Genomic DNA, 11,694 nt, shown 5'->3' with positions numbered 1-11,694 from the left:
ACCTACTCTCGAATTAATATGATTTTTTTATCTCTTCACATTTATAAATATGCATTTCAAATTTATTTTATCAATAACATCCCACTTATTTTTTTTGTTTTTATTTATTGCCTTCAGTACTATTAATTTATAACATGGCCAGCATCTGATAGCAAAACACAGCTGGACATATTAAAGGAAACCACTTTCCAGTGTAGTGCCGACAATTAATGAGATAAGAATCACAGGCGTGTTAAGTAACCATTGTTGTATTTAAAGCTTGCTGTGAAACAGATCCAGATTGTGAAAGACAGTATTTTTAACAGGGAAAAAGAAATTGGAGCACAAAGTTGTCCGCTGCTGAAAAAATCTAACCCTTGAAGCAATCGAAATCTTTTATTGCTTGCACAAGAAATAAGAACTTTAATTTCAAAATTGTTTTTACTGGCACAGCTCATTTCTTCCGTTTGGGATTAGTAGTTGATTTACTTCCATCTTCTTTACTGCAAAATTCTGGCTTTGTTTACAAACATAGGCAGAGTTCTCTGTGTTGAACGATTTTATCACTAACGAGGGAAAACTGCTCTGTTCATTAGCATATCAGCGCAAGAATTTAGTTTATTTATATACCACCAGCACGTCAATCTTTTAAAAATAACCTGGTTTGTACAATGTTCAATTTTGTGAATTTTCTTTAAAAACCTGTTTTCAAAATACTTCTTATTATATAAAATATTTATTGATTTATAAATCAAAATTTTGTTTGCACGACATGTCACTTTTTTTGACCGCATGTCCCTAACACTTCTTTTGCGAATGGACACAAATTCCAATAAAACTAATAATAAATATTTATGCTTATAAACACTTCAAAGCATATCAGGAAACATATTCTTGTTCTGTAGATTTTTGAAAACTGTAAATAAACCAATATTATACAAGAACCTGTACACAAATTACTCAAACGAAAATGTGATTAGTTTCGATACATTGGGGAATCCCTTACAAGTCACATAACATGAGTTGATACCATCAACTCGTAAAAATACTTCAGCTCAGCATTGAGCATATCGTCTTTCTTGGGAATAGAAACAACGACCGCCCTCTGGTGGCCTGTAATATTCATTATCGGCCGTAGCAGCGGCCGATCTATTTATCCCCCCCCCCTTAATCGAAGATTCGGGGGCATATAGTTTTTGCCCGTCCATCCGTCTTTTTCCTCTGTACGTCCGCAAAAACTTTAATATTGCTCATAACTTTTGATTGGTTGGAGCTATGGCTTTCATATTTCACATGTGTATCCCTTTTGACAAGACCTTTCTTTGGGTTCCATAATATTTGACCTTTTGACCCAGTTTTGCAAAATTTTACCCAGCCTTGGCCATTACTTTAGAATAGTTGGTACTAGGGCTTTCATTCTTCACGTATGTAATCCTTGTGACAAGACATTAGTTTGGATTCCAACAACTTTGACCCTTTGACCTTAACCTTGCAGTTTGACCTACTTTTGAAAAACTTTAACCTTGGCCATAACTTTTGAACGGTTGGTGCTAGGGCTTTCATATTTCACAAGTGTATTTCTTGTGAGAGGGCATTTCCTTGTGCACAATTGATTTTGACCATTTGATCTTTACCTTGATGTTTGACTTACTTTTGAAAAACTTTAACCTTTTCCATATCTATTCAATGATTGTTGCTAGGGCTTTCATATTTCACAGGTATATTACTCGAGACACGACTTTACTTTGGGTACCAACATATTTGATTTGCATTTGAGAAAATTAAAAGTTCGCTAAAAGTTGCCATACGGGTGCATCAGTGTTTCACAAACACATCTATTTGTGGTTGTGTTAGAGTGTGCACATGGGGAAATGAGACGTTATCATGCCCCCGTAATCGAAGATTCGGGGGCATTTAGTTTTTGCTCTGTTTGTCTGTCTGTTTGTTTGTTCACAAAAACTTTAACCTTGCCCATAATTTTTGATTGTGTATTCCTTGTAACAAAACCTTTCTTTGAGTACCAACATTTTGACACCTTGCCTTTGAGGTAGATCCACTTTCGTTAAATTTTACCAAACTTGGCCATAACTCTTGAATGGTCGGTGCTAGGGCTTTCATACTTCACTTGTGTATACCTTGTGACAGGACCTTCCTTTGGGTAGAAATATTTTTGACCTTTGAGTTTGACCTACTTTAAAAAAATTAACCTTGAACATAACATTTGAATGGTTAGAGCTAGGGCTCTCATATTACACAGGTGTACATGTATTTCTTTTGACAAGACTTTCCCTTGGGTACCAACAATTTTTACCCTTTGATCTTGACCTAGTATATGTCCTACTTTTGAAAAACTTTAACATTGGCCATAACTTTTGAATGGTTTGTGCTAGGGTAATACTAAGTCTAAATGATGTTATTACGTTTCAATTTGTTTTCATTTCTCACCAGATATTTATTAATTTAAGATTTTATAACTCATTGAAAAGTTGTAACATGAAGTGCTCCCCAACATGGGAGTGTACAAGATACATGCATAAAACCAAACGTATTAAGTTTCCGATATGAAATACTACGCAACTGAGCGTATTAGTGCCACGTTTACATTTTTTATTTTTAACACTTTAAACTGTAAATTAATTTTACACATTTATTTGAAAAAAAATATTTTACTGTAAATCTGTAATAATCGAACGGTCATTTCATGGTGGTATACCTATGATATGTGGAAAATAGTATAAGGGGTATATGATCATGATGTAAAATATGTCAGTTAAAATTGCAGTCGTTTTAGAACGTTACGTTAAAGAAACATGATTGAATCAAAGGAAATTAATTTCTATATTGTTCCAAAATTAATATAAATTCATATACTTTAATATGAATTATTAATTGGTTATTTAAAAATACCATTGATTCAATTGTAGCCCGTAATACATGTAGAATGTAATTGAATTAATGCTATCAATAATTGAACTGTTACTTGCGTCAAATTACTTTGGTATTAATGATATCAATATCGTATTCTTTAAGAAGATATTTGTGATTGATTTGCTTTTCACATCAATTGAATTCATAATACTTTCAAATATTCTTCGATAGTCTCACTTATATCACTCTTCTAGATTGGTTATTATTTGTGTTATATCCATACATGTACATCTAATATGTAATAAGTTATTATTTTCCAGCTCAATTGTTGAATTCGAATTTAAAATTAAATCTTATCAAGCAGGATTCATAATCTATTGGTTTTAATTAAAAGCGTGTTACTTAAGACGTATGAGGTTGCCGAATTGTTCGTGTCAATTATACAGATAAAAGTGTAAAATTATACATATTAAAATGTAAATTTTACAGATTAAAGTGTACATGTAATTTTTTACAGGTAAAATTGTCAGTTTTACAGATTAAAGTGTCAATTTTACAGATTAATGTGAAAAATTTGCCGATTAATATGCAAATTTTACAGATTAAAGTGTAAAATTTACAGATTAGAGTGGAAAATGAAAAATAGAAAAGTGTCCAAATGGCACTAATACGCTTCCATGAAATACAGTGCCCAAAATATAATTGTAGAATTTTAAGAAGTAAATATTTTTTTAATACATTACAGTTGCAAATGTCACATTTTTTTTTCTGCACTTCACATTTATTGTGATACATATCATCGGCATTACCACGTGACAAAGATCCAGGTATCAGCACGTGAAGTCTGTACGTCTTCTTTTGTCGGCATTTAGACATTCATAATTAATAATATTTTAGAATTTGTTGCATTTCTTTGAATTAAATAGTTTGATGATAATACATTTCTATCCTTTATCGTGCTTTTTCCGAATCTCATTTCCATGAATTTATTTATTTTGATTAATATCGAGCAATTGATCACTGAAAATTAAAGTATAAAAAAAGCAGGGAAAAGGAAAGCAAGTGCACAGTTTGCAATAAAAATATATCTTGTACTATTTCTACTTTGAATTTTTTTTCTTTGGACTCTTTCTTGTAGAAATACTTTAAAATGCTAAATATATTTTTGCAGACGATTTAATGATTTGCATCAATTTAACTTTTTTTTTTTTTTTTTTTTTTTTTTTTTTTTTTTTTTAAAGAGAGCTTTTCCCGTACATACTTCTTTTAACTGTGAAAATCGGTATAAAGAGAGTTTGATGTGATATAATTACGTTACATAAAAATTCAGTATGAACAAAGGTGATATTGAGTCTTAGTTCTTGTCATTACTTGTCCAGATTTTGCTTGAAATCGTAGTATGTTTCATTCTTCATTAAAAAACACATCATTGTCAAAGCCAGCACAAGCATTATTAGCTGAAAAATAAAAGAAAAGATGTTAAGAAAATTGTATAAATATTTTCGTTCAATGCTATTAAACTATAAATTCTTATTAACTATAAGTGCAAGGGTATAATTATAATTCGTGGTTGTCACAATCACTTTGTTTACGCCATATTCTACAAATGCGTGAATCGCAAATCTTCAGGAATGAGTAAAATTAATTCCACAGAATTTATGTTTATTGCCTGCAAAATCTGTGACAACGCACTTTGAAAAAATTATGCATTTTGAAAAAAAAAAAAAATTTCAAAGTGCGTTAAATTTGGGACAAAATCACGCACTTTGAAATTTTTTTCAAAGTGCGTTAAGAGTGTAAATCAACATTTTTTTCTATGGAGACACTTAACGCACTTTTTTTAAAAAAAAAATATGTGTAAAACAAACATTCTGGACTTAGATTTTAATAAAAGACAGCATTATTTTGATATATTTGGCCAAGGTAGCTTTACAAAATCAAATACAAATCAAAAAAAAAAAAAAAAAAGAAAAGAAAAAAGAAAGAAACAAAAGAAACAAAATAAAAACTTGCAAAAAATGCATATTTTTTTTTTTCATTCCTCTTTATACTAATCATATAAATGTAAAAAAGGCCATGATATTGTGCAGGAATAAAACAATTTTTTCATACTTCTAAACACTTATCAAATACCTATAAGAAGACCATCATATTGTGCGGGAAAATTATTTTCAATGGAAAAATCTTAATTACTCCCTTTTCCCTAAGAAAAATGCGATGCTTTAAGTCGTTTATCGATACCTACATCTAAAGAACTTATTACAGACTGGATGAAATTGAAAAAAAAAAAAAAAAAAAAAAAAAGAAAGAAACTAAATTGTGCTTTAAAATAATCATTCCTCCATTATTATTTTTTTTTAAAAAACCATTTCCCTTTCATAACATTTACGAGAACTTTTGGTAACATTTAACCAGCCCCTTAAACTCTTTTAAAAGTCAATACATGTATATATCTTAGATCCTGAAGTGACGTCATTACCGAAAAGTTATCCAACCAGTTTCAAACAAGCATTCTGAGAGTACTGCATTAGCAATACTAGTCCCCTACCGGCAAGTGTAATCTGGTTCCCGTTAAAAATGAAAATGCCATAATTCCGTCAAAAATCAATGAAGCGGAACGAAATGCAAACTTTATCTATAACTCATCAAGATACACACACATACCAAAAATCAGCTCAATATCTGCAAGCGTTTAGAAGAAAAGTGTGGAAAACCAGGTGGGACAGACTGACAGACAGACAGAGGGACAGAGAGACAGACGGACGGACAGACTCAGAGGAAACCTATAGTCTCCTCCGGTTTCACCGGTAGGGGACTAATACATGTAATTATTTATCATGTTTACCAAACCGTGCACTTTTTTTCCAAAGTGCGTTAATATGGTCGATATTAACGCACTTTGAAAGGAAATAATTTTTTTTTCAAAATGCATTAACTTGGTCCCAAATTTAACGCACTTTGAAAAAAAAATTCAAAGTGCGTTGTAACAGAGGTCATACTAGTAATTACCTGACACAGTCCTAAGGTAGCAGTACATGCAATGATTATTATTTCAAATCTCAGATAAAGTTCCTTTAGTTGGGGCTCGCAAGGCTGAAAATACAAGTACATTTACATATATTATATATTTACATTAATCATAAATTTTCAGGTACTTTTACTTATATTATCGATGTTTATTGCAAATTTTTGTTATCCTTTCCTCCTTTCCCACTCTACTTAAAAAGGGTTTTCAGTACTTGGTTAACAAATCGTCATTTCTTCCATTTTGAAACGATCAAAGAAAAAGAACTGAAATTATACCATTAAATTATCTTTGGTTTTTATCGTCGACTATTTCAATTACAAAGATAGATTTAGATTTAATATTAGATTAATGAATTCCACGTATAGTTATTGCATCCATACCATGCATATTGGTTACCCAAAAGCCCAACGCATGGTTCTCAATAGCTACAAATCGCAGCAAGAACAATACTTAATTAAAATCAATCAACTTTTGCATTAATAAAAATTATGTATAATAATATTACGTTTGTATAAGACTTTGTTGCACCTGGGTTCTTTCTGCAGTCGATTTTGCCTTTAATTGACGGAAGTGAGGAATTGCTTTGCGGTAGACAGCACGAAATAGGAACTTCCGCTAGAGACCCGTCATCTAACGTGCGGTTCCAAGATGTTGACTGCAGAAAATCAGAAATGTTCCCATACCCACAACAAGTTAGCTAAAAAGAAAATCATGAGATCCAATGCTTGATTGAGATTTCTTGCAGTCACATGAAAATTATTCATCAGACTTCACAAAAATATCAAGTCCCAATTCTTGCATTTAAGACATATACATGTATTAGTTAATTAACTTAATACTAGTACATAATTGTACAAGTTGTTTTCATGTTTCAACAATGCAGTTCTTGATAAAACTTCAACAGCGTAAAAGAAGACAGCTTAGTTATTTCTTTTTTTTGCGATATAAAGCATATTTTTATTTTGAAATTGATAATTGAAATAGGACCAAATTTGCGCTAGAAGTAGACTTTGGAAAGATTCTGTTTAGTAATAATTATCCATGACAACGTAGTTCAAAAATAAATAAAAAATGATTAAAAGAAATATGAACTTTGGCTATTCTACCTGTGTATCAAGATTTATATAAACAGGGGGAATAGCGTTTCAGAGAATTCCCTCATTCAAATTGAACAAATTACAACAAACTTAAAGTAAAGAGAAGAGTTTTACTGAAGTATGTATTGTATTCATGTGTCTGCTAAAATAATTCTGAGTATCTGCAGCTCCATCGTATTCAGTTTTAATGTTTCTGTATATGGCGGCGTCTAAGTGAGTATTCCACTGTGAAGAAAAAAGGTTATAGCATTTTAAATTAAAAATAAGGGGTCGATTAATTTGTGCATTTTGTTGATACATACTGGAAAAATAAGAATGCACTTGGACAGCGCAAACGTCGGCCCAACCGACAATGTTTCTGTAAATGGGCATAAAATTAAAATTAATGCATATTCAAAAAAATCAGAACTGATTTATAGCAAGAAAAAATTGTTATAGTAAAAACACAGTCCCGGATTATATTAGGATTCACGCAGCATGAAACTTTTCTTGGATCCTCCTAAGAACTTGAAACATTCTTTTACAAGTTTCAGTTTTTGAGATTTCCTAGATTGTCGACAGACAAACACGATCAATAAAGATAAAATTAAAACAAAATATCAAAGAGCTTAGCCTGGATATTATATAAAGGGGTTGATAAAGGCTATGACAAGTATCTTACTTTCAAATCGATGCACAGAAGTCTAAAATATCTTTACCGAATCTTTGAATACTACTCCCAAAGTGCAGCCTGCAACCTCAACACATAAGATTAATGACAACACACCGGCATACTGAAAAGAGGTAGAAAAAAATTCAACTGAAGCAGCCAGTCTAGAAAACTAAAACAGAAGATATGAAGCATTTCTGAGATTTATAATTTTTTAAACACTTATTATATTTAAAAATTCAAGTATACTAGTACTATTAAAGGAGATGGGTGAACAAGGCGTGTAGAATGCTATAGCTTCAGATATGTAAAAATTATATTTCAATTTGTGAATTTAGGGTAAAGTTATCTTTATTGAATTTATGAAATTATGATAAACAAAACTTTTTTGAGGAAAATTTTCTAGGCAAAAATTATCCTGTTGTTATAAAAATAATGTGGTATTCGTGGGGTTCGAACCCCCTAGCAATAAAAATTCTGAATATCATTTTCTTTTGAGACCAACACGTTAACCACAACGCTACTCGTCTCCTGATGAATAGTGGTATTTAAATCATGTTTGTGGTATGACTCTTGACTATATGGACAAGTATTTCTCGGAAGATGCGAATGTTGTGTCATAAAAGTTTATTTTCAAAGTATAGCATGTCTTTGCTTCATGTTTTTGTTAACCAGAAAATGTATATTTTTACGCAAACTTTGAGGATAAACTTTAAAAAAAAAAAAATGGAGTGAAGACACACTCATATGGAAAAATTGTGTTAATGTATGAGAAAATGATCCTTCTTACCCTTTTTAATGTTTTTATGCCATTTCATAGGCAAATAATTTCAATCTTTGTGAGATTTTTACAAATTTTGAAGATTAAAATAAAGTATATTTTAATGTTAGATGAAATATCAAAGAAAATTTTTGTTATAACTGAGATTTCATTTTTCACCTTCATGTTTATCGCACTATAGGCACTTCGCTCGCCTTGTTCGCCCATTTTCTTTCTTTACAGAGCTATATGTCTTGCAAATAAAAAAAAAAACTGACAATATGCTTTGACCTTAAATCAATATAACCTTGTCCTATGATTTATAAATGTTCAAACAAAACGTTTAGACCCTTGCAAAATGATTTCAAGAAGTGATCAATCGCATTTACTTCCAGCCAATTATCATTTTCTTTCTCAGAGGCTTAAACACTGGGAGAAATTTCTCAGATTTTATTGATTTGACTGAAAAGGTGGTTTTGTGGTCGAGTGAATGACTTTTGATTGAAATCAATATATCTCAATCTGGAATAAAACGTATGACAGCTTGTAACAAAAAAACCGTGTCAGCTGTGCTTTTTAGCTGTTTACTTATTTCCTTTTTATTCTCTGTATAGCCTTATGCAGTTTTCTGTAATGATTGTACGTACTATTGGAAGATGTATGAACATATTCACACTACACTTTTTTGGTTCATGAATGTTGTCAAAAGTCTTTCAAACTACGACTTTGTTGCAAACTGAATGAGACTCACTGTATGAATGTTTTATTTAAAGATCAAGTGTACTGATGAAAATGACACCCTGGTTTGTACTTACCAAGCCTATACAACATGCACTCTGTGAATGTGTCGCAATAATACCAACAATCCCAAATACGAGTATGGCTGCACCCGCTGTAATGACTAGATATATACTCGTTAATAAATAAGACTGGTCCATTATTGAGAGTTCCCGAACACTTGACAGTTCTAGAACACTGGGATTCTCTAGAAGTACCCATACTCCAAGTCCCATGGCAACCGTTCCTATGGCCTGAAAATGAACAAGAATTCGAATAATTTTACGAAAAAAAAAACAAAGCGATGTCCCAAATATTGTTAAAAGTAAAAAGATGACAAAAGTATAACAGGTTTAATAAAAAATCCTCCAAAGGATTCAAACAACTGAAAATAGAACACTACTACAGTTAAAACAAAACGGTTGGAGCTTATAAATTTAACACACCTCTACCCCCGACCCCCACCCCCCTCCAGCCTCCAAACAAAATAAAAATGTGGATATATTGTTTATGTAGTACTTACTATGTCGGCTATATTGTCTCTGTAGTGTATATCTTAGTACTTACTATGATGGGTATGTTATCTATGTAGTGTATATCTTAGTACTTACTATGATGGTATGTTGTCTATCTAGTGTATATCTTATGGTATGTTGTCTATCTAGTGTATATCTTAGTACTTACTATGATGGGTATGTTATCTATGTAGTGTATATCTTAGTACTTACTATGATGGTATGTTGTCTATCTAGTGTATATCTTATGGTATGTTTTCTATCTAGTGTATATCTTAGTACTGACTATGATGGGTATGTTATCTATGTAGTGTATATCTTAGTACTGACTATGATGGTATGTTGTCTCTGTAGTGTATTTCTTAGTTCTTACTATGATGGTATGTTGTCTCTGTAGTGTATATCTTAGTCCTTACTATGATGGTATGTTGTCTATCTAGTGTATATCTTAGTACTTACTATGATGGGTATGTTATCTATGTAGTGTATATCTTAGTACTGACTATGATGGGTATGTTATCTATGTAGTGTATATCTTAGTACTGACTATGATGGTATGTTGTCTCTGTAGTGTATATCTTAGTCCTTACTATGATGGTGTGTTGTCTATCTAGTGTATATCTTAGTACTGACTATGATGGGTATGTTATCTATGTAGTGTATATCTTAGTCCTTACTATGATGGTATGTTGTCTCTGTAGTGTATATCTTAGTCCTTACTATGATGGTGTGTTGTCTATCTAGTGTATATCTTAGTACTGACTATGATGGGTATGTTATCTATGTAGTGTATATCTTGGTACTTACTATGATGGGTATGTTATCTATGCTTAGTACATGTACTTACTATGATGTTATGTTGTCTATGTAGAGTATATCTTAGTACTTACTATGATGGGTATGTTGCATATAATGATCAGACATTTAAGACAGGAGATATAATCGGCAGTCATGGTTGAGAATATGATAATCCAATCTGAAAAAGAACTAACAATCGTACTCAAGAGAAAGTAACCATATATATAACTACATGTATATTCATTAATTATTTCTAGAAAATAAAGTTGCTTAATTTTTACAAAATACATGATTTAAAATTGATGCATATCGCTCGTACTAAAACAAATCTTAAACTTTTGCGATAATTTTCTTTTAAACTAGCAAATTATTGAAATTCAACAGATCTACCTTCAGTGCTTTCTTGTATGCCCACACGAAGAAAAAAATCAATCCTGTTTTAGAATTTACAAGATTTTAAAAGTTTTAAGACATTGAATCATCTTGTCTTGCTCCTATCCTTTTTTAACTGCCGGACAACGAGAGGCAGTCCGCGCAGTCTCAAACGGCCACTTGTCGACAACAATGGAATGGGGCGTAAGAAAAACTTGAGAAAGCAATGATTAACGGATGCATCATCGTGAAAATGGGTGCATCATCCTGCATGCAAATAAAATACTTTTGTCTTTTATTTATTTGTGCAAACCATGTTATTATTTCCTACTTAGCAATTTATTTCAACAACATTAAAAGATTTCCTTTTTTTTCCTAGACATTTATTTATTTAGAGATTATATCATCGTTCCGGTTTTTAGACTGAAAAAAAATTGTTATATATAGCCTAACACTAACTTGATAATTATTGGACTGTAATATATTGTCTGTGTATTTTCTTTCATACAAACAAAAAAGTGTAGTGAGCTAGTCATATTGATCTTCATGTCAGGCGTTGTAATCAATGTACATATATACATGTACTTTTTCATTTTTTCATTATTCAATGATACTATTTTCTATACCAATGACCTACTTTACAGATATTTATTGGAAATATGAATCCTGGTAAGAAAAATATTACGGTCTTAGAGAGATGAAATTTCCCATCGATTTTACAAATCTGTGTATAGTGTTGTCTATAATTACAAAGTGGAAAAAAACCACGGCATAAAGAAACTGCAAGAAGAAAGTAAATTTTAATATTCCAAAGACAATAAAAATGTTTATATTTCGATCGGTAATATGAA

General features: G+C 31.3%; 1 protein-coding gene across 1 annotated transcript; it reads right to left on the bottom strand.

Annotated features, from left to right (window-relative positions):
• Positions 1–4,132: 4,132 nt before the first annotated feature.
• Positions 4,133–10,932, bottom strand: LOC133200866 (tetraspanin-18-like). The gene is made up of 8 exons (XM_061336711.1): positions 10,862–10,932; positions 10,564–10,649; positions 9,197–9,412; positions 7,671–7,745; positions 7,087–7,197; positions 6,381–6,572; positions 5,857–5,940; positions 4,133–4,304 (listed from the first exon to the last, which is right to left on the bottom strand). The coding sequence occupies exons 2-8, from the start codon at positions 10,624–10,626 to the stop codon at positions 4,215–4,217; spliced, it is 831 nt and encodes a 276-aa protein (XP_061192695.1). The 5' UTR covers positions 10,627–10,649; positions 10,862–10,932; the 3' UTR covers positions 4,133–4,214.
• Between the last annotated feature and the right edge of the window lie 762 nt (positions 10,933–11,694).

The sequence above is a fragment of the Saccostrea echinata genome, unplaced genomic scaffold (assembly GCF_033153115.1).
Source record: "Saccostrea echinata isolate AGI-Se365-2 ecotype Australia unplaced genomic scaffold, CSIRO_AGI_Sech_v1 ptg000001l, whole genome shotgun sequence".
Lineage (NCBI taxonomy): Eukaryota > Metazoa > Mollusca > Bivalvia > Ostreida > Ostreidae > Saccostrea > Saccostrea echinata.
Note: the sequence above shows the minus strand (reverse complement) of the source record. Positions and strands in the feature narration are given on the sequence as shown.